Source organism: Lacerta agilis, chromosome 1 (assembly GCF_009819535.1).
Source record: "Lacerta agilis isolate rLacAgi1 chromosome 1, rLacAgi1.pri, whole genome shotgun sequence".
Taxonomy (NCBI): domain Eukaryota; kingdom Metazoa; phylum Chordata; class Lepidosauria; order Squamata; family Lacertidae; genus Lacerta; species Lacerta agilis.
The window spans coordinates 27,943,430-27,964,809 of record NC_046312.1 but is presented as its reverse complement, the minus strand read 5'-3'; the positions used below and the strand labels follow the sequence as shown (position 1 = coordinate 27,964,809).

At 44.6% G+C, this 21,380-nt stretch overlaps 1 protein-coding gene across 3 annotated transcripts; it reads right to left on the bottom strand.

Annotated features, from left to right (window-relative positions):
• Positions 1 to 2,296: 2,296 nt before the first annotated feature.
• VIPAS39 (VPS33B interacting protein, apical-basolateral polarity regulator, spe-39 homolog) lies at positions 2,297 to 21,003 on the bottom strand. Of its 3 annotated transcripts, none has more exons than XM_033142047.1 (20): positions 20,630 to 21,003; positions 18,892 to 18,984; positions 17,924 to 18,020; positions 17,072 to 17,215; positions 16,456 to 16,494; positions 15,882 to 15,946; positions 14,768 to 14,824; positions 12,339 to 12,431; positions 11,258 to 11,291; positions 10,489 to 10,591; positions 10,077 to 10,104; positions 9,616 to 9,689; positions 8,872 to 8,947; positions 7,766 to 7,900; positions 6,945 to 6,986; positions 6,492 to 6,581; positions 5,842 to 5,928; positions 5,303 to 5,392; positions 3,900 to 4,004; positions 2,297 to 2,549 (listed from the first exon to the last, which is right to left on the bottom strand). In XM_033142047.1, the coding sequence occupies exons 2-20, from the start codon at positions 18,982 to 18,984 to the stop codon at positions 2,529 to 2,531; spliced, it is 1,473 nt and encodes a 490-aa protein (XP_032997938.1). In that variant the 5' UTR covers positions 20,630 to 21,003; the 3' UTR covers positions 2,297 to 2,528. The 3 variants fall into 3 exon arrangements, with proteins under 3 accessions (XP_032997938.1, XP_032997931.1, XP_032997945.1); XM_033142040.1 differs by lacking the exon at positions 20,630 to 21,003 and adding an exon at positions 20,178 to 20,196; XM_033142054.1 differs by lacking the exons at positions 6,945 to 6,986; positions 20,630 to 21,003 and adding an exon at positions 20,178 to 20,197.
• Between the last annotated feature and the right edge of the window lie 377 nt (positions 21,004 to 21,380).

Genomic DNA, 21,380 nt, shown 5'->3' with positions numbered 1-21,380 from the left:
AAGAGACCCTGAGGGCAATCTATTCCAACCCCTGCAACACAGGAACCCATCACCTTATCCTATATGTGCCCACTCGACTGCTTTGATTGGTGGAATTGGCACTACAGGTGCCCACATACCCATTCTGCATTTGTAAGAACTTGATCCTTTAATGCAACAGTGCCTATACTTTGGAACTCCCTGCATATTGAGATCAAGCAGGCATCTTCACTGCACTCTTTAGGCAGGTATGCACACTGGAGGTTATTGCTCGCTATGCATTTTTGTGTTTTTATATTGTAAACTACCCTGTGATCCTTGGATGAAGGGCCGTATAGGAATTTAATACATAATAATACTAAAACAATACCCAGATGCTTATAAAGTTGAGGTAATATTAATGTGTTTTAGTATTTAAAACAAAAAAAAATTAAAAAAATCCTTCCAGTAGCACCTTAGAGATCAACTAAGTTTTTTCTTGGTATGAGCTTTTGTGTGCATGCACACTTCTTCAGATACACTGAAACAGAAGTCACCAGACCCTTATATATAGTGAGAGAGTGGGGAGGGGTATTACTCAGAAGGGTGGTGGGAATGGGTGTGGAAAACCTGTTGATGACTGTTAACGACTGCAATTGGTCTAACAGGAAAAGGCAAGGGGTGAGATGGCTAGTATTTAAAGTTTTGTATGTTTTGTAATTGGGTTTTTCTTGATTTTTTCTGTTTTATATTTTGTAGGGTTTTTAAAAAACAATTGAGTGGTTTAATATGAATATCTATATATAAAAATGTAAAAGGGGTGGATGTTTGTTCGTGACAGCCTTTCTCCTAAACCGCTGGACCAATTACGCTCAAAATTTCACACAATGTTTCATTGGTCGTGTGCGTGGGGGGGGGGGCAGAGCCAGCACTTTTACAGGAACGCCATTTCTAAAGGAGGAACACGGAGGGGAAGGAGCCTCTCCTTGGGAGAGGAGGCAGGCGGGAGTTCAACAGGAGAAGCTGTGGGGAGGCAGGCAAAAACGGGGGAAGACAGAGGAGGCAGGCAGGAGTTCAACAGGAGCTGTGGGGAGGAAGGCGAAAACGGGGGAAAGACGGAGGAGGCAGGCAGAGGTTCAACAGAAGAAACTGTGGGGAGGAAGGCAAAAGTGGGGGGAAAGACAGGAGGCAGGCGGAAGTTCAACGGGAGAAGCTGTGGGGAGGAAGGCAAAAACGGGGAAAGACTGAGAGGAGGCAGGCAGAAGTTCAATGGTAGCTGTGGGGAGGAAGGCGAAAACAGGAAAGACAGAGGCAGGCGGAAGTTCAACAGAAGCTGGGGAGGCAGGCAAAAGCGGGGGAAAGACAGAGGAGGCAGGCGGATGTTCAACAGAAGCTGTGGGGAGGAAGGTGAAAACAGGGGGAAAGACAGAGGAGGCAGGCAGAAGTTCAACAGGAGAAGCTACGAGGCAGGCGAAAGCGGGGGAAAGACTGAGGCAGGTGGAAGTTCAATGGGAGAAGCTGTGGGGAGGCAGGCAAAAGCGGGGGACACAGGAGGCAGGCGGAAGTTGAATGGGAGAAGCTGTGGGGAGGCATGTGAAAACGGGGTCTCCAAAAATATTGTATACCCAAAAGCATTGTGAAATTAAACAGATTATAAACATGCACTTTCTCTTTTCTATCTTCCTTTTCCATTTCACAAAATGAGCCACAGCAACGTGTGGCCGGGTCAGCTAGTAAATGTAACGTAACGTAACATAACAGTATGTATGTATGGCTATTCTACTCTTGCAAGATAAAAAAGCAAGAAAATACATTGCAAGTCACACAGAGGGAGGCAAAGCTTTATTTACAGGAATGGAAAAAATGAAGGAGAAAGAGGGCAGGAGAAGAGAAAGGGATCCAGGCCTGTGGTACATTTTATGGCATAAGTACCGGTACCAAAGAACAAGTAGTCTTATTAGCCCTTGCTGAGGGAAAATGCAACCATTGTCCAAGAAGCGTATTGGTCAGTCTCCAACTAGAATTGGTTTTATGTTCTCCTTGGCCTAAAGGCAAGTGGTTATTATACAATGATCTGGGGAGAAGAACACAGGTGGGGTTAGATCGCCTTGAAGAATCTTTATACAGCCCTTCCTCAGTTAAATAAAAATCCCAGTTATCTTGAGTTTCAATCCTATCAAAACAGCCACTGTCCCGCACTTAGACCTGGATAAAGTGAAAGGACTGGAAACAACTCCTATAAATAACAATTTCACAGGGAGCCATCCTTCCTGACTCTTTCAGATGAACAGGTATTCTGCAAGAAGTATTTAGGTGCCAGCTTCTTGTTCACATTTACACAATCATGTTCTATTCATCATATGGTCAAGTTGAAAAGAGAGTGCTGGATTTCAGCTTGTTAGCTTTGGGTTCTGTTGGCTGAACATCTCCTTTGGGTTCTGTCCCAGGATCCAAAAGCAGAGCCAGCTACAATCTGGGCAGTGGATTAAAACCAATGCAGAGCTATGTTTGGCAGTTTGCCTTCATTGTTCCAGTAAAATCAGGCTTCTTCCATGATGAGTGAGCAGCTCTCAATTCTTCCATCGGATTTGCTGAAAGAGAAGCAGAATGAGATATGGCTAGTTTCAAATATCATCACATCTCCCGGCTGTCTGGACAACAGCCAGTGAACCTACACCTGTCAAAATAGATGGGGAGAGGAGACTCCGTACTCAGTTTGTGAGAAAACAATAGGAGTAAGATTATATATTTTAATCTTTTAACCAAAATAGAGATATTAGACTTTACTTTCAGTGAAGCTAAGTGACAATCCGGTAGAAACAGAAGAGCCAAATGAAAGCCAGCAATCTTGGGTTAATGCTTGAAATGGATTAATAAAAAACCCACATTAAAAGCCCTGTTTCACACAAGCTTATAGGACATATAGGAAAGCAAACAACAAGCAATTAACTTGCACAAATCATCTCCTTTAAGTAGAAAGTAAGTTTTACTGCCATCTGCATCATTAAAGGGGATTAAGTCTTTAAGCTTCTGATTTAGGAGGATTTTGTACATAGAAATCATGTCCTGAATTTTCTTGGTTTCTAGCTGTATACTGTTACAAGTCACTACTACTGTACACTGGAAATTGGAAATGAAATTGAATCTGAAAGGTAGAATTGGATTTCTGGAGGCAGCAGGGGAAAAGATACAAGCTAACAGATGACTCTCAAAAGCAACTCCCTGGCATGATAAAGGAACAGAGATACTTGGCTTTTGTTTTGTTTTGCCCCAATACAAAAGCCATACCACTATCTCACAAGAGTCCCCCCCTTTTTTAAAAGGTGGCATGTGGTGTGAATTTGATGGTGTCTACCACTCATGAGAAAATGAAAGGATAAAGCTGTGACAAGTGCCAACAGTAGGATCACTAAAGTTATCAACTGCTCTTCCCAACATCACTTCTGCTTATTGCTCAACCTCACTTTCTGCAACTAAATCAAAGCTGGCACCTGGAAAAATGGGGAATGAGAGCAAACCAGGGCTGTCTTTACCTAGGGGCACAAGGGGTTCTGTGCACCCAGGTGCCAAATTCTGGGGGGCACCCACAGCTGAAGCTGCCTAAGCTCTTAACCACGACCCCCGGGTGATTGGGTGATTGCGGTCGAAGGGTCATTTCTGTTCTCTTTTGCGGAAGAGCTGCAGAATCAACATATCTGGCGGCGCCCCCTAGTGGTGTCTTTCATTTTTGCATGATCTCAAAAAATGGGAAGATGGCATTATTGCTGCTGCTTTTTATTTTTTCATGTTAGCGGTTTCCGCTGTTCCCCTCCTTAAAAGCTCAACCACTTGGACCTGCCCCCCCCCAAATTGGGGGTGCTGGGCGGATTTTTGCACCCCGGCGCAACATGTGCCAAAGACAGTCCTGGAGCAAACTGTGTGAATGAGTTGTTCTTCCTTACCGAGTTGCTGAGGATGCTATCAATCTTCTCCTCTGCGGGAGAACCCCGATCAACTTTACATCTATACGCCATCAACTGGAGACGATCCTTCAAGTCTTTGTAGGTCTAGTTAAACAGCAAAAGCAAAAGCCTAGTGATCGGGAGAGCAATCAGCTGGTCCTCCTCAGAGCATAGTTGGCCTTCTCAGTGCCTGCACTCTGGAACTCCCTCCCAGGAGACACTGACTTTGTCCCATCATTAATGGCATTCCACCATCAAAAGAAGGCATTCCTTTTAGAAGGACAGCTTCTGATACTTAGGCATCTTAAGTATTGCTAGAAAATAGTTTTAAACTTTGCTGGAAACTCTTACTAATAGAATTGGTTTTTGGTAGAAGAATACGGTTTTTACTCCACTGTTCTTAGCCTTGCTGTCATCTTTATCATTTTGCTTTTGTACTATAATGTTCTTTTAATTTTCTGTTGTCTGCTAGCTGTCCTGGACTCTGCTTGATGAAAGTTGAATAGATATGCTTTAAGTAAATTAGCTGCCTGTGTGGAACCAAATGGTGAAAGGCATGTAAATGCCATTTTGAATTAACTGCTATGAGTTGCTACATATCACATATGCTTACTGTATGTGCTTCTTTTATAGCCTTAGCTTTTGGCATAGTTGGGAGAGGGGAGGCGGTTACCCAGGCCCATTGGCTGCCTGCCAGCTATTCTGTTATCTGAGAGATGGATGAGAGTTGGGAATGGGCCTCTAAGGCAGGAGGGGCGAGTTACCTGGACTATTGCTGCCAACTTATGTAGTTTGCTTTGTGTATAAGTAACACTTAACATATTAAACCCTCATGGATAAAACCATGATCTCAAAAAATGGGAATATGGCATTACTTCAGCATCCATTCTGAGGTGAAGCAAGGAAGCCAGCATTGTATTGTTTTATTTGAGTCTTTGGATGTATCTCTCTATAATAAAGCACTAGGACAGATCACTCAGGCGTTCTGGGCATCTTTCTTTGCAATTGCTGCAACTGGGTCCTTAGGGGTATCAGTAAATCTTTCACGATGGTCTGTATCTGGATCCTTGGGAAAGCACTGCCCCAGTGGAGAATCAGTACTTTGACTTCAACCTTTTTGGAAAGGAAGTAGTTCTTATCCTCTGGGGAAGAAATGTAGCTCAGGGGTAGGGCAGCTGCCTTGTATAAAAGAATTTCAACCCCCGGCATCTCCAGGTAGGGCTGGGAATGTCCTCTGTCTGAAAACCTGGAGAGCTGCTGCCAGTCAGTGTAGACAGCACTGAGATAGATGGACTAATGGTTTGACTCTGTATAAAGGCAGCATCCTATGTCCAAGGACAGACTTCCCAGATCAGTCAGGAACAAGAGCCACCTCCTCCCCACCACCCACAGCAAGGACTCACATCTATAACAACGTCATGGCACTTGTATTTCATTGCAAGGTTCAATTTGGTCTCAACATCTTCTACCAGGCGCACATAATCCTGTAAGACCTGCATAAGAAAGACAGGAAGCATCAACAGAGCAGAGCGACCAACAACTTCTCTTCTCCATCTCCCAAGTTTATCTGTAAACCACGTTTCTCTGCACCTGCCGTCCTCCATCAAAGGGAGTTGTTTATGCTTAAATTTATTCTTGTTTATATTTCTGGATATAAAAAAAAAATCTAATGCAAAAGGCAGTCATGCCAGCAACCCCATGCTCCATATGTCAAACAAAGATTAAATTAACTTGAAGATAGATTTGATCAAGAAAACCATCATGGAGTAGGAAAACCAAGCACAGCCAGAGGGGCTTGTCCCTTCCAACATTTTATGCAAAACCAAATGAAGATGAATATATACTTGTGGCAGACATGAAGAAATTGCAGGGTAGAGTTAGAAGACTCTAACTTAAGAGGCAGGATACTGGTATGCTGAAACAGGGCAACTCACTCACTCACTTGCACTGGGGCATTGTTCCGCTGCAAGATCTCCACTACCCGATGAAAACCAATAGGAGCTTTCTTTTTAGTGTAGCCCAACCAGTTCTGAAATCACAATACAAAAATCGCATTAACATTAGATCTTGTGACAAAAGCAACCCAGAGATTCCAGGATGGGAAATGCAGCAAAAAACCTCTTAACAGCAAGCAAAGGGTGTTCAAGACAGCTCCTCCTCTGTCTGCATGCCCCTCCTTATACACTCAAATGGCAAAAGCACCCTTCCTTTGGCTGAGGATGCTGCTCTTTTCCAATGGAGGTTGACTGCAGAATTTATGAACAGACTCCCACATCTACCACTGTATTCAGTGGGTTATTTCAATCCTCAGTCTGTGTCAGATCCTCAAAGGGAAAGAGGCCTGAAATAAGCATCTACTGATGGATGAGATAATCTCTAGTGTATTACAGGAGGGCAGGTATCTTAAAGCAGAGGTGGCAAGTATATAGTCTGGGCTCTATTGGCAGATCCCAGGTGATTTGTGTAGTCCAACAACAACATCTGAGAGGGCCACATCCTTGCTTTGTGTCAAGCAGAATGACTCATTGATACTTGTGAGCCAATGAAGGCCCAATATTTGGCCCAAGCTTTGAGAAAACCACCCTGACTCACCTTGGTGGTGAACAAAGCATCCACATCATGCCAAGCCCGGAGCTTGGCACGAGCAGCCAGGGCTGTCAGCACATACTGTTTGTCTGGGATCTAGAAGGCAGAAACACTGAAATGTTAGAACAGGGATTAACAGCAGGTTGGGCTGCGAGCTCCTGGTTGGCACCAATCAGTTCCTAAGGTACAACCCAGCAACCCAATGGAGTGCAGCAATGTCTGGAAGGCACAATGCCAAACTGAAGTAATAAAGGCCAGTGCAATGAACTTTGCTATACTGAGCTGCTGCTGCTGCTGCTGCTGTGTGCTGCAGCTAGATTCGGTCATCTGTTGTAGGACTTAATTCCTTCATCCCAAAGCACACCTTTGCCTTATTTCCACTGTGCACATTTCTAACAGCGTTGCACTCTCCTAGAATGTACTCTTACAGATAATATACTCAGCAGACAGCTCCCTTACCTTGAAGGTTTTCTTCAAGTTTGCTGGACTACTGAATGTTCCCTGGAAAGAAGAGACATGGCAAGTTTAACAAAGGAGAGGGGATAGTGCTGACCCATCCTAGCTGGTACCTCAACTATTCTGTAATATTCCATTCTATAAATGGCAGGCAATTTATAGAAAACTGGTGATATTCTGATCACCTCTTTCTCATGACCAAGTCTGGGTCTTGCACTCTATACTCTCTAAAACCTAGTCTGCTTTAGCTCTGCCACAACAAACAGAGAACTGTTTTAAAGTCTATAATGCCAGAAAATTTATTTTAGCATTTTCACATCTAATGCATCTATCCATCTGTTCATCTTTACATACATTTGCAAACAAAAAAGTAACTATACATTGTACCTTTCCTTTCAGTAAATTATGTTTTTAAAACCCAATTCTCACTTAACGTGTTAGCTAACCTCTAGCTAGCCACTCTTTTTATTTTATTATTATTATGCTACTTTTGAAATATGATGTTCCAAACCTTTAACAACCACTGCATTACAAATGGTGCATTACTTTCTTCCAGTTACAGCTAATATTTATTGTAATGTGAACTGGTTGAAACAAGTACATAAGACAGGAAGGAGTCTCCCATACAGTATCCCTATACCCAGCCCAGCTATTCACTCTCTCGGAAACCCTCCAATACTTGAACAGCATATTGCCAATTTGGAGGCAACAGGCTACTTTGGTTGGCCAGGCCATGTGAGTCAAATCTTGCTCCCTCTTTTCTTCGGCATGACATGAGGCTTCAGTAACTAATACAGAGGACCCGCCATTTTTGTTACCCTAACCTCAGTCTCCGTGTAGTGATAGAAGCAGGAGTAGAAAAGTGTGGTGACCAGTGGCATGTTTAGGATGGAGGCCTTTCGAGGGTACTTCCGAAATATCTCCGTCTGCCCAGCTGACTCTAAATGCTTGTCATTTACCTGAGACCAGAAAAAAAACATGCTGCATGAAAAAACAAGGATAATTACAAGGTAATACCATAATAGGGCCAAGGATGACCAGTTTTAAATCTCAGCTCAAATCATGAGGCATACTGAGGCAGAAATCCTACAAGCATTTACTCAGAAATAAGGCCCACTACAGTCATCTTAGTCCAGCCATTGTCTTTCAGCTCAAGCTACCTCACAGGGTTGCTGTGAAGGAGGGAAAAGGGAAACTTCTTGCATGTCATCCTGAGCACCTTGGAGGAAAGGTGGAATGCAAGTAATAATATTTGTTAAAATTGCCACCAAATCGTGCTCAAGGCAGCTAATGAGAAGATACAAATTAAAACACAAAAATGCAGCAGTAAAGACATGTAAAACACAACAATAAAATTGATAAACATAGTTAAAACAATTTCAGCAAACTGACAACAGCCATACCAGCCACCATATGCCCGAAGCTTGTCTAAAAATGCCTGCCAGTGGAAGATTGTCAGAGACAGAACCACTGTATGATTTTATCCACTGCATTCTTTTTGTAATCTTTATGTATACCACTTAGAAACTTTGGTGGTTAAGTGGTATAAAAATAGCTGAAATAAAATAAAAATAATTAAAAAGACGGGCTTCCCATGGCATATTACTTATTATTAATAACAGGAGTTTCAGGTTGTTTCTTTAAAGCAAGACTAGTAATCTTTTACAGCCAAGTCTTATAAATCAGTGCAGGGCTGTAAATTATCAGCATGACCTGAAGGCTAAACAGTCTCTCAGTATCTATCATGATGGACTGGCTATGGCAAGGAAGCCATCCTACATCCTAGATGGGACTTGCTTGATTAAGCCAAGCCCCTAGTAATTTCCCCCCTTTCAATCCGAGTAGGAAGCTTTGGTATTACAACAAACAGATCAGTCAGGAGGGAGAATTCCCAGTCACATGTGCCCAAAGGCGGAGCAAGAGACCTTACCTCGATGATGATCTGCCTCTCCAGAAGCGTATAATGGTCTTGAACATGAGCAGCATCTTCCAATGAAAATGGTAACCTAAATTGGAGAAGAGTTTCTCTTCAGTTTTGGATTTCTCCCTTCATATATAGAAGGTTTGCTGATTTTGTCCATCCTTAGTTTCAATTGGGTTGTTGTGCATGACAATGTTGAAGCGTATAGTATGAACTACGTTGGTGATTATTTTTGGAGCTGTCTGCCCACCCTAAAAATGAGCTGCTTTCAATTTCTGGCCTACTGGGAAATGCCAGGAATTGGCCCTAAGATCTTTAACAGGGTTGGGGGACCTCTGGCCCTCCCAATGTTGCTGGACAACAGCTCCCATCATCTTTGACCACTGGTCCTATTGACTGGGGCTGATGGAAGTTAAGAGCCCAACAACAACTGGAAGCCACAGGTTCCCCAATCCTACTTTAGTCTGTCCTGAACCGACCACCATTCAGCTTCACTGGATGATCCTGGGTTCTAGTACTAGCAGAGAGGGAGAAAAATGCCTCTCTATTCATTTCTCCACATCTAATGTAATGTTAGGGACTGCTGCCATGTCCCCTCACAAGTTTTCTAAATTTTAAAGCTTTTCTTCATTGCTCTTCCCCTTCCTGGTTTGTGGGAACAGTAAGGCCATTCTGCTTACTGGCAATCGCCTCACGTCTAGGGCTCAAACTCATTTCATCCTATGAAAACTAATGTCTGCATAACCTACTTACCCAACGCAACCTTTCAGAAACTCCTTTCGTTTCTCCACATCCTGGATCATCAGGTGCTCACGGTACTGTGTCAACTGGAGAAGGCAGGAACAGACACACACAGCAGGCTCAAGAACGGTTGACTTAAACTAGTGGGATGTGCAGAGTAAATATATACTGAATGGATGCAGGGGTGGCCCGGCCCGTTTCGCCAACTGAGGTGCAATGGGAAGGTGTTGCCGCCTCCCTGCAGCTGAAGCCTCGCTTACTGGGGTTATGTGGCTGTGGCTTCTGGCAAGACCCCACCAGAAGCCATTCTGCAACCCTGGCAGCAGCAAGAATGCTTATGGGGGTGCCACCCCATGGGATTCTGCCACCTGAGGCAGCTGCTTCAGTCTGCTAGGGCCGGTCCTGAGTGGATGTCTCAGGACATCCTTGTTTCCTACAAATAAGAAGTGAGCCAGGGGATGATGGATACTCACTGCAACCTCCTCTGTCCTGTCCAGGAACCTGCAGAGGAAAAACAAGCATCAGTCCTGCTAAGCACTAAGGATGAGCAAATCTCTCCATTTCAGTTTCTCATTCTTCCATTCTTAAAATTCAGTTCCCCAGATTTTCACATTAGTTTGTGATTTTTTTAAAGTCCTCGTGAAAATTCATCAGCATTTGACTGTGAATTTCTGCTAATATACAAATTTTCTATTTTTGCCCAAAATACGCCCAATATACACATTCTCACAAAACAACGGCTCTGAATATAATGCATGATTGTATCTTATTTTCACTGATATAAGAGTTTTTACATACATTTGACTCTAACATATGCATTTTTATACATATTACTTGGCAGGAAAACTGCCCTGCAAAACAAGAATTGCTCCAGTGGGATCTTACCTCAGCAGGTCGAGGAGGAGTTTTTGGTCCCCCGTTTCCTTGAGAAAGTGTATTAAATGGCGCAGGGCCACCTGCCGCAGCTCCAGCTCTCTGAATAGGATTTCTGGATGAACAGACAAGAAGTGCTTGACTGGCCTGGTCAGGAGTGAATCATTCTCATTCGCATCAGGTACTAGCAGGAAGATGGCACAGCACTTTCTTTTATCTTAATAGATTTCATTAACAATAATAAAGATGGCTAATGGTCTGGGATGCACACAATTGTCATCATATGGTTTGTCAGCACAGGTGAAAGCCTAAACTGTGGCCATGTTGGATTAATCAAGTTATTGATTTTGGGCACTGAATCCAAATGTCAGTGCTAATCGGTCACCTGAAGCAGCCTTTTGTCAACTCAGTGGCTGACTTGGATCCCAAATGTCTGTGTCAAGGCACGATTTCCATAGTGAAGAAATTGCATTTTCCCACCATCCAAAAGGCAAAATATTGCCACAGAGGAAGTGCAGCTCCTTCTCCATCCGCTACTCCCTCCCAATATGTCAGCTGCAATAATGCTGTGCAAAGATGCACAAATGGTACCCATCAGATCTCTGACGATGAGTGACAACAATCCTCATCCCCTTATAGTTGTTGGCACTAAAATTATGGTGAACACAAATGCTGTGATGAAGAGGCAAAAAAAAAAAGCAGTAATTTTAATGGTCTGGAAAGGCAGCCAATCTGCCTGGCCCCCTGCCACTGGGTCTAGCCACTTTTCAGGCACACATACCTTTCTTCAAGGTTCTCTTCAGAAATATTAGGATCTGAAAGAAAATGGACAACAAGGTGCTTATTTTCTGCCACAATCCTGAGCATAACTGAAAATGGTTGCTTAGGGAGCAGATGGAACAGCGGGAAGTCTCTCTGGTGCAAGCTGTACTTTATACTAATATGCTTTATATTTAAGTAGTAGGGTAGTTACCTTTGGGGAAATGGAGCATGAGATAGGTGTCAATGAAATATGCCCTTCATTCTAATGGTGTCAGGAAAACAACTACACAAAGACTGACAAACTTACAAATAAAAAAAGGTTTCTGGGCATGTAACAAAGATTTGACACTTTTAGGAAATGCTACAATAACTCAGGTAGGTTTTTGTGGACGATGTGAGATTTACTAAAATTCACATTGTATTACAGTCACAGTGCAATTCATATAAACATCCAATTGTAGAGTTGGAAGGGACCCAGGGGGTCACCTACTCCTGCAATGCAGGAATTCAAATAGTTAGATTCACACAAAAATATGTTTTGATTTGTGGTATCTGACCAGAACTGCAGAGAAACTGATTTCATATGGATGGTAAAGCCAGTAGCCTACAAAACCCAGAAGAATCAACTAGTCAGGCAGAAGGTCTCAAAGGTGTCAGGGAAATAAACTTTCCCATCTCATTAACCTAACTGGGAGGTCACTTATAGTGGAACCTTTTGTATGAAAAAGCACACTTGCGTTTTTCTGCTGCGATAGAAACCTAAACATTTACATGGCATCTGGACCCTAGGACATTTCAGGGAAAATATTCAAAGAGCTTCATAAGTTTCATTTATACCTCATATCCTTGGAGGTAAGGGAAGTTGAGGAAATGCCTTGTCTCCTAAAATGCAATCTAATATTTCCAATGATCAATGAAACCACTATCTAAAACTTAATTCCAGTTAATTAGAACCAATATATGAAAACTTATTGTAACCCCCCCCCCCCCACATTCAGATGCAAATGGCCACAGAACCGGAAGTTAATGGGATCATACAAGGCTGTAGCCATGTATCCCCCATCCTGTTCTGCTCTACGTTGTAAGATCACAGCACTTACGGCTGTAATGACATTCCCATCATGCACTGCAACAGCTTCATCCAGTAGCTGCAGCTTGTCCTGTAAGGAGTGAAACCTCTCCAGTGAGCAGATCTAGAACAGAATGACAATAATGGAAGGATCAGAGAGGAACCTGGATTATCCGAGTGGAGGCCTGCTTCAGACAGGCAGCAACACAGGTGGCTCATCATAAAACTCCTCAGAAGCGGAGCTGCACTTGGTTAATCATTTGTGTCATTTGTTCTCCATGCAGTTCAGGAGCCAAGACACACCAGTGGAAGCCTTTGTTGCCAGAGTGGTAGCCTTGGCACAATTAAAATTATTCTGAGCCACCAAGACAAACAGCTTATCATGTGCTTCTATGTCCATGAATTTGCAATGTGAGCAGTCACACACTGGGATGTAGCTGTTATTGGGGATTTGTACAACAGGAATCCTTTTTCAGAAAAAGAATTTTGGTCATTCTATCCCAACTGCAGGCCTTAGATCGCTACACAAAGTCTTTGTTAGGAACCCACTGTCTAAATCAGGGGTTGTCAACCTGGTCCCTACTGCCCACTGGTAGGCGTTTTAGGATTCTAGGTTGTCAGTAAGGTGTTCTACAACACAAGCTGAATCCTCCTTCCATCAAGCACTGGTGGGCAGTAGGGAAATTTAACCATCAAGAAAGATGCATTAGTGGGTGGTAGGTATAAAAAGGTTGACTACCCCGGTCTAAATCTACATAGCTGATAAGCTAAGCAGAAACTGATGAGCTAGGAGCTGCCTTTATAGTTCCTGGGGACTTTCCTTTCTTTATACCCACATTTTCTCATCCTGACCTCTATGACTAAAATGGAACAAAGAATTCACTTTCTAAAGGTTACAGAAAGGTTTCCTAAACACAGGTGTGGTGTGGCATATCAGCTCATCGCCAGTTCTAAAGCAGCCAATGGCAGCTTGTGTATTACCTCTATATTCACAAAAAGTAACTTATTTCCCCTTTGATCTACCAACAGAAAGCATAAAGAGCCCTGCACCAGATCTATGGATGCTTTCTCAGGATACCCGCTCCAAAGCTGTCAGTGAAATAACGTACAGTGGTACCCCGCAAGACGAATGCCTCGCACAACGAAAAACTCGCAAAACGAAAGGGTTTTGCGAGTTTTTAGTTGACTCGCGAGACGAATTCGTCTATGGCTGTTTTTCGCAAGACGAATTCGTCTGGCGAGGTACCACTGTGAGCCGCCGGAGCCGCGTTTTAAGGCTGCAGCGAGCGCTGCAGCTTTAAAACGCGGCATCGCGCCATAGCTAAAAAGGCTTACCTTTTGGCTCCGGTGTGTGTGGGGGTGTTTTCCGCGTCGCGTCCGCCATTTTGGATCGACTCAGACATGCGCAGTCGATCCAAAATGGCGGGCGCGACGCGGAAAACACCCCCCCACACAACGGAGCCAAAAGGTAAGCCCTCCCGACCGGCACGGCGCCGCGTTTTAAGGCTCCGGCGAGCGCTGCAGCTTTAAAACGAGGCGTCGCGCCGCAGCTAAAAAGGCTTACCTTTTGGCTCCGGTGTGTGGGGGGGGTGTTTTCCGCATCGCGCCCGCCATTTTGGATTGACTGCGCATGTCTGAGTCGATCCAAAATGGCGGACGCGACGCAGAAAACACCCCCACCACCACCGGAGCCAAAAGGTAAGCCTTTTTAGCTGCGGCGCGACGCCTCGTTTTAAAGCTGCAGCGCTCGCCGGAGCCTTAAAACGCGGCGCCGTGCCGGTCGGGAGGGGCGCGGCTTACCTTTTGGCTCCGGTGGGGGGGTGTTTTCCGCGTCGCGTCCGCCATTTTGGATCGACTGCGCATGTCTGAGTCGATCCAAAATGGCGGACGCGACTCGGAACCCCCCCCCCCCCGGAGCCAAAAGGTAAGCCTTTTTAGCTACGGCGCATTTTAAAGCTGCAGCGGGCGAACAGTTCGCTCGCTGCAGCCTTAAAATGCGGCGCCGCGCGGCTCCGGTGCCGGCCGGCGCCCCTTCCGACCGGCGCTCCCTGACTTTTTTCCCATAGGAACGCATTAATTAAATTTTAATGCATTCCTATGGGAAACGGTGCCTCGCAAGACGAAATTTCCGCAAGACGAAAAGTCTTGCGGAACGAATTAATTTCGTCTTGCGAGGTACCACTGTATTATTCCTTGCCATTTGGGACATGCTTCAATTGCGGAGCAGAGTCTGCTACCTCTGCTATAATCCTCCAGCATTCCTGACATTTGTAGAACCTCAACTCCCCCTTTTCAGACAGGGAAATTACAGGGCTGTTCTTTACAGAGAAATCTGAAAAGCCACCAACAGCCACATCTCCAGTGTTGACATGCATGAGCAGATGAAACGGGATGGCATGGGAGGCACCACCCCAAAATTCAAAGGCTGGCCCTTTCAGAAGCAGGGAAGAAGAGTCTCACCTTGCCTCTCTGCAGCCGTCTTACTGTGTCTTTAGGGCTCCAGTCACTGCTGTAATCCTGAAATGTAACAAATCCAAACCATGATGCCTTTAACACTTTTAAATATTTTGAGAGGCACAGATTCAGACAAACTCCTTCATCTTATAGGTATGATTAAGATACCCAAACAGCGGTGTGCGAGAAGTAACATTGCTTGCATCCCATCAAATGACTCATAGGAGAATCATTTGCAACTAGTATTGCATGCAAAAGCACCCAAGACAGGTCTGGAACACAGCACAATAAAAGCAGCCACAGCCTGTGAGGACAGCTTTGTGGGAGGGATGACATATTTAAGATGTTCTGCAAGCAAAGGACTGCAAGCCTGTGGGGGGTGCATATGGTCTGCCATGCATTAGGATTGGCTTAAAACTGAATGTGTATTGTGGCAGGCTATGCCGCTGGTCACTGATGGTGAAAGAAAGTCGAAGAGCTGCATGGTCCCTGGGTATGGTCTGAAGGCCCCATGAGGCTACCACCTTGCAGAAGCCAAGTAGGTTTGGGTCTGATCAGTGCCGAGACTGCCTGGAAACTACATGTAAGCCACCCTGGGTTCCAGGCTGGATGAAAGGCAGGATATAAATGTAAAAAAATAAAGGTTGATGCCCACTACACATTAGCCGTCCCTGATGCCAACATGTTCAGTGAGATTTGCTATCCATTATTTAAATGGACAAAATTAATACATTGCTATGATGACAGTTTCCAGAAAAGGGACAATGCAGGACCATGGTTCCCCACTTTCCTTTTCCACCCACTAGAAAGGATCTCCTTGCTTATTAAAGGTAGGAGCTTCTAAGACAGCAATTCTGTGAACAAGTACCTGGGGGCAAGTCCCACTTGAATAGAGTGGAACATGCACAGGATTGTGCTGTAAGCCTCCAGACATCACCCAAGTATGTTCAATGAGGCTTACACTCAAATAAGCATGCACAGCATCACAGCCCTGGTCTCTGTATGTTTTGGAGTGAGCATTCAGAGGAGAGCCCTTGGAGAAGAAGAGGAGTGTTTGCAGCTTCAAACCCTTTCGCCCCATAATGTTGTCCTTAATCCAGGCTTCCAAAAATGCACCTACCTTGTAGTCTGCTTTTGGTCTGCGCAGTTCTGGGGCGTAACTTTTAAATCCTGTGTCTGTAAGAGCTGAAGAGAGAACGACAGCATTAAAAAAACACACACACACACACACAATTTAGAGCTTTCCTTTCCATGTCATTTTGGTCCACCAAGTAGCTCAAAAACACTGCATTTGAAACAGTAAAAAAAACCCAGCACCAGTTACAACCAGAAGTTGTAAAAACATCAAAAAGAAAATCCTAGATGACTAAACCACAACAAACACAACTTATCACCTTCTTTCTAAAAGCCAAAAGGGAGCAAGGAGTGCCAGCTTCAAGGGTACAGTTATCTCTGAGGCTACTCTCTGTTGGCTACCTTCCCATATATTCTGTTTGGGAAGTAGGGCTCTGAATAGAGATGGAAGTACTGTGGTGGGAAGGGAAAGCCAGAAAGAAGCAGGTTGCAGTACTCAAGAAGAGAGATGGTCAGAATTTTAGCCAGGGAAATGGAGAAAGTGGAGCCAATTTCCACTGTGTTGTGCAAGGAGAAGCCGACCACTCAAGCAATCTGGGGACAAAGATCTAGAATCTTACCATCTGAAAGTGACTGAAAGCTCCCATGCTTGTTTCTTCCTAAAAAGAAAGAGCAAGTAAGAAAGTCTAAGAAAGCTAGATTCATCACCTCACACTGAAAACCCATTACACATCTAGGAATACTGTGTCCAGTTCTGGAAGTCACAATTTAAGAAGGATATTGACAAGCTGGATCATATGCAGAGGAGGGCAACTAAGATTATTAAGGGTCTGGAAACCAAGCCTTATGAGGAATGGTTGAGTTGGGTATGTTTAGCCTGGGATATGAAAGCCATCTTCAAATATCTCAAGGGCTGTCACATGGAAGATGGAGCAAGTTTGTTTTCTCCTGCTCCGGAGGGTAGGACCTGAACCAATGGATTCAAGTTACAAGAAAGGAGATTCCAACTAAATATCAGGAAGAACTTTCTGGTGGTAAGAGCTGTTCAACAGTGGAATGGATTCTCTCAGCAGCTAGTGATCTCTCCTTCCTTGGACACTTTTAAGCAGATAGATGGCCATCTGTCAGGGATGCTTTAATTGAGATTCCCGCATTACAGGGGGTTGGACTAGAAAACTCGCAGGGTACTTTCCAATTCTACAATTCTGTGATTCTAAGTCCCAATAAAGATCCTACCTTTGAAAAAGCTGCTGAGTGAGTAAGAAGAGGCTTGTTTGGGAAATGCTCCATACGAAGAAGAGCCTCTTTGCCCACCCAAGTCTCTCCCCTCAGCAGTATTGTTGCTGCTGGAGGCGGTCTCCTTGATTGACCAGGAAATGCCTATGGGGAGAGAGGGAGAGAGAGAGCACAATCTGAGCAAATTCTCTAGCAAGCATAAGATGAGGCATTTAAAATTCTAGAGCAGAGAAGGGTTATTGATTCTGGAATACATGATTTTGGGCCTAGCTCTCATGTTTTGCTTTTCTAAATCATCACCTCATATGACATTTAACTATTAAACTACCATTGATATTTAAATAACTCTCTTTCTTGGAAAACAGGAAAATCAAGAATATTCAAAGCACAGACTGCCCTCATGGGAAATTATTTGATAGGGAGGCTCATAGGAACGATGCACTCAGGATTTGGGGTAAGCAGTGAAGAATGAGTGGAGGGAACAAGCCAAGTTTTCACAAAACACACCATTGTTTGGATTCCCCCACTAATGTACCATTGATCTATTTGTTTTTGAAAGAAGCAGTCATTTTACTCCCTGCATTTGTTTGTGCTTGTTTGCACTTTCCACTTATCGGAAACAGGGGTAGAGGGAATTCAAGCACACAATTAAATAGGCAAAATAAACAATTGTGGTATTGCATGAAACCATTAGACACTTTTCCTGCTCAACGTTAAGCACAGTAAATCTCAGTAGGCCATATTTCCTAGTAGGTGTAGCTGTAATGAGATTTTACTTGACAGAGGGCAGCAATAATCAAATTCAGATTCAAAGAACGGGGGATATATGCAAAAACATTCTGCTCCACTTACTCCCCACAGGCTCCCCACTCCAGCTGAACTTCTCAAGATCATCGTCATCATCTACAATATCTCGGAGGCTGTTCACTGTTCGTTTTGACTCCTTCAGCTATGAATAAAACCAAAGTGAAAATGAAGGCAAGCCCTACTCCACCCAGACAGACTGTACACTTTCATTCTAAAGAACCAGTATCCCAAGAACAGATGTATTCTATGTTTGCGCACAAGCTGAATTTATTTATCCAACAAAATTTACATACCGCTTACTCAACAAAAGACTTTGTTTTAAAAATCTAAAATATTCATTTCAAAATATAAATAAAAGTGTTATAGATACATGCCACCCACAAAACGTCAAACAAATCCTTATGTACCAGGTGCAAATTGTGAAAGAATGTTGTAAGTCAAGTTCACACCTCATATAAAATGAGGCATATTTGCCCTGCAGCACTATTATATTGTTTTATTGGGGACCCATTTTTCAACTTTTATAAGACATTAAAATGGTTTGGCAGGCAACAATTTAGTAGCAGGAAAATTGATCTTTGAAAAAATGATGTGGCAAAAAAGGACTAAAATATATCTCTGGAGTAAGGACTATTGGAGGCTATGATGTAGGGAAATATGCTTTTGCACAACACCAAATTTCTGAACCTGCAGATGCAAGCTCACTTTCAAGCACATCTTCACAACCACAAGGGCTAGAAACTTGTTCTGCTAATGAATGAAGAATGAGATGATCAGTAATCCCAGTTCTGTGCCACATATCTTGTGAAGTGCACACATTCAATCATACATGATGCTTCCTGCTCATATAAATATAGCAATTCCTTATTTTACTTTCTCAATTCCTTCAAAGGAAAGATATCCATCAATAATTTAAAAGGCTACATTATATGCAGATTTCTGTGTCCCTTAACATTTCAGGCAAGGAGACACTGCATAGTGCATTCTCAGTTTGTTCTGTCTAGGAACTGTACCTGAAAGAGCTCATCATCTTCATCATCAAACGTAAATGCTTTACACTTGGAACTGTGCCAGTATTCTTCCTCATCAACTTTCATTCTGTTCATCTGAAAAGAAGACTTTTTTCTTTACTGCATATATATTACCTTTGGTCAATTAAGAAATAATCCCTGATCACCTCACTATCCATGACCCATATCTACATGCTCCCAGTTTCCACCCAGAGCACATCACATAATCCATTGTCTACAGCCAAGTCTTACAATACAATTGCATTTGTTCAAGCTCCTCAGAAAGAGACCCACACAGCACGCCTTGGGTTTTTTTGTTTGTTTTTTCAAAAATGCATTGGCCATGAAGGAATATGCAAAATAAACTTAGGACTTAGCAAACAGATAAGGAAAAGCAAGGACCATGAAATGGTGGTACCAGCTCAATTCTAGGCATATTTTTTTAAGGTCCGGATAAGTTCTCAGTGGTACTTTGCCTAGGAAGTGTCTTGAGAAGTGCTCCCCAGTTTGTGCTGTTAATTTTAAGTAAAGCAAAGCAGATTTACCAGCTATAGAAGTGTGGCCAAAACTGACATCAAGAGTACCTCAGAGACACTACACTTGTTTTCTTGATGTCAGTTTAATAATCCTGAATCAAATATTTGCATACAATAACTCTAAATTCAAGGAGGGCTAGAAATCAGTACAACTTCAAGGTACCGGTACATCTGATCCATTTTTACTGGCTCACTCTTAAGCTTATTGTCTTTCATTGGGCAACGGATCAATCTGACCAATATGGCATGTTTAAAAACACACCACTCGAAATGACACAGGAGGCAATCCTACACCTGCTGCCAGAACAAATCTGCATCAGTTATTTGTGATATTTGGCCTTAACTTCCCACCACTTAGTGGGAGAGAGAGTGGTGAATGCTGCCCATTGCAGCTGGCAAGGCAGAAGACAAGTAGGCCAACAGCAGGTCAGGTCAAGATCAGTGTGAAGTAGAGCCAACCCATTCTAGTTTTGTCTCCATCCTGCTCTTCCTTGCTCAGTTCTATAAGGGCAGTGCTGAGACTAAGGAGGAGGAGGAAGCTGACAGGAAGCACCACTCCCTGGACTGAATATAAGCAAGAAGGCAAAGCAGCAGGCAGCTGTCTAAAGCTGGACTTCTGCTGCTGGGGCACTGCCCCATTGGCACCGGGTGGATTGCCCTCCACAGCTGGGGGGGGGGGCAGCAGCCCCATCTTCCCCATAATTTCCAACTGCAACATGACTTTAAGAAACATGGAAGTCCATTCCACCCAACCTTTCTTTTCATTGCGTCTCCTCCATTACTTGCTTCTCTGTCTATATTAGACTACAATCTCTTGAGAGAGAGAGAGAGAGAAAGTTAGAGAGAGATGCCTATGCTAGAAGGTAAGGCAGCAGCAAGGCAACACGGGTGACCCATGAGGCAAGGTGAGGCAACTGCCTGAGGCGGCAGCGTCCCCAGGGGCGGCAGATCCCGATGTCCATCTTCATGACCCCGTATAAACAGCAGCGGCCAATGTTGCTGGCGGGGGTGGGGGTGAGATAACCGGCTGGGACTTCTTCTGGCCAGCCAAGCGCAAGCGCCAGGAAGGGGCGAGGCAGAAAGCAGCAGCCCGGTGCATCTCCACCCGATGACTTGCCGCAGGACACCGTCTTACGCCTCCCCGCTCAGAAAGCAGCGCGCCAGAGACCCCGTTCCCGCGACGGAGGGAGAAGACAGCCGCCTACCCTCGGAGGAGCAGGGCTGCCAGGACAGGGAGCGACGACCAGCCGGGCAGGTATCCGATCAGCGCCACGCAGGTCCCCCGTCCATGCTCGGCGCTGGGCCCTGCACCCTTCTGCGGCCCGTGTTCCTCGGCTCCTCAGGCAGGGAAAGAGAAAGGCGGTTGCTTTCGAAAAGCATCACGGGAGAGGTAGTTCTCCAGCTGCTTCCCCAGCCATTGGTTTCGACTACAGAGCGCGGCGCGGCGGCGTTTGTTTCTCAGGCCGGCGCTTTACAACGGGAGAGGCTCGGGCTGCGCTTCCCAGGCAGGAAGCCGGGCTGCCCTCAGCGCCGAGCCTTTCTCGCTTTCCTTCCTCCCCTGCTCCGCTTCTATCACTACGGGTCATCTGCGGAGGCAAAACTCCTCCGTTTACGCGCCGCTTCTTTGCTTCGTTAGGCTTTAGGAGTGAAAGGGCTCCGGCCCAGACAAGGGGCAAGGAACCAGAAGCCTACGCACACAGCCCGGGCATTAAGGAGCTTTGGGCCGAACGCCGCAGCGCCGTGGCGGGAAACCGTTGCCCCTCCCCCTCAGTGGTTTTGGACTCCAACTCCCATCAGCCCCAGCCAAGGATGACGGGAGTTGTAGTTCAAAGAACCCCAGCGTTACGGGAGGATGCAGGCAGGCGGCGTCTTCCTAATGTTTGGCATCTCCAAGGTGAAACACTCCAAGGAACGTCGACATGGCAGTGGAAGGCCAGTCCGAACCTGTGTCTCCCG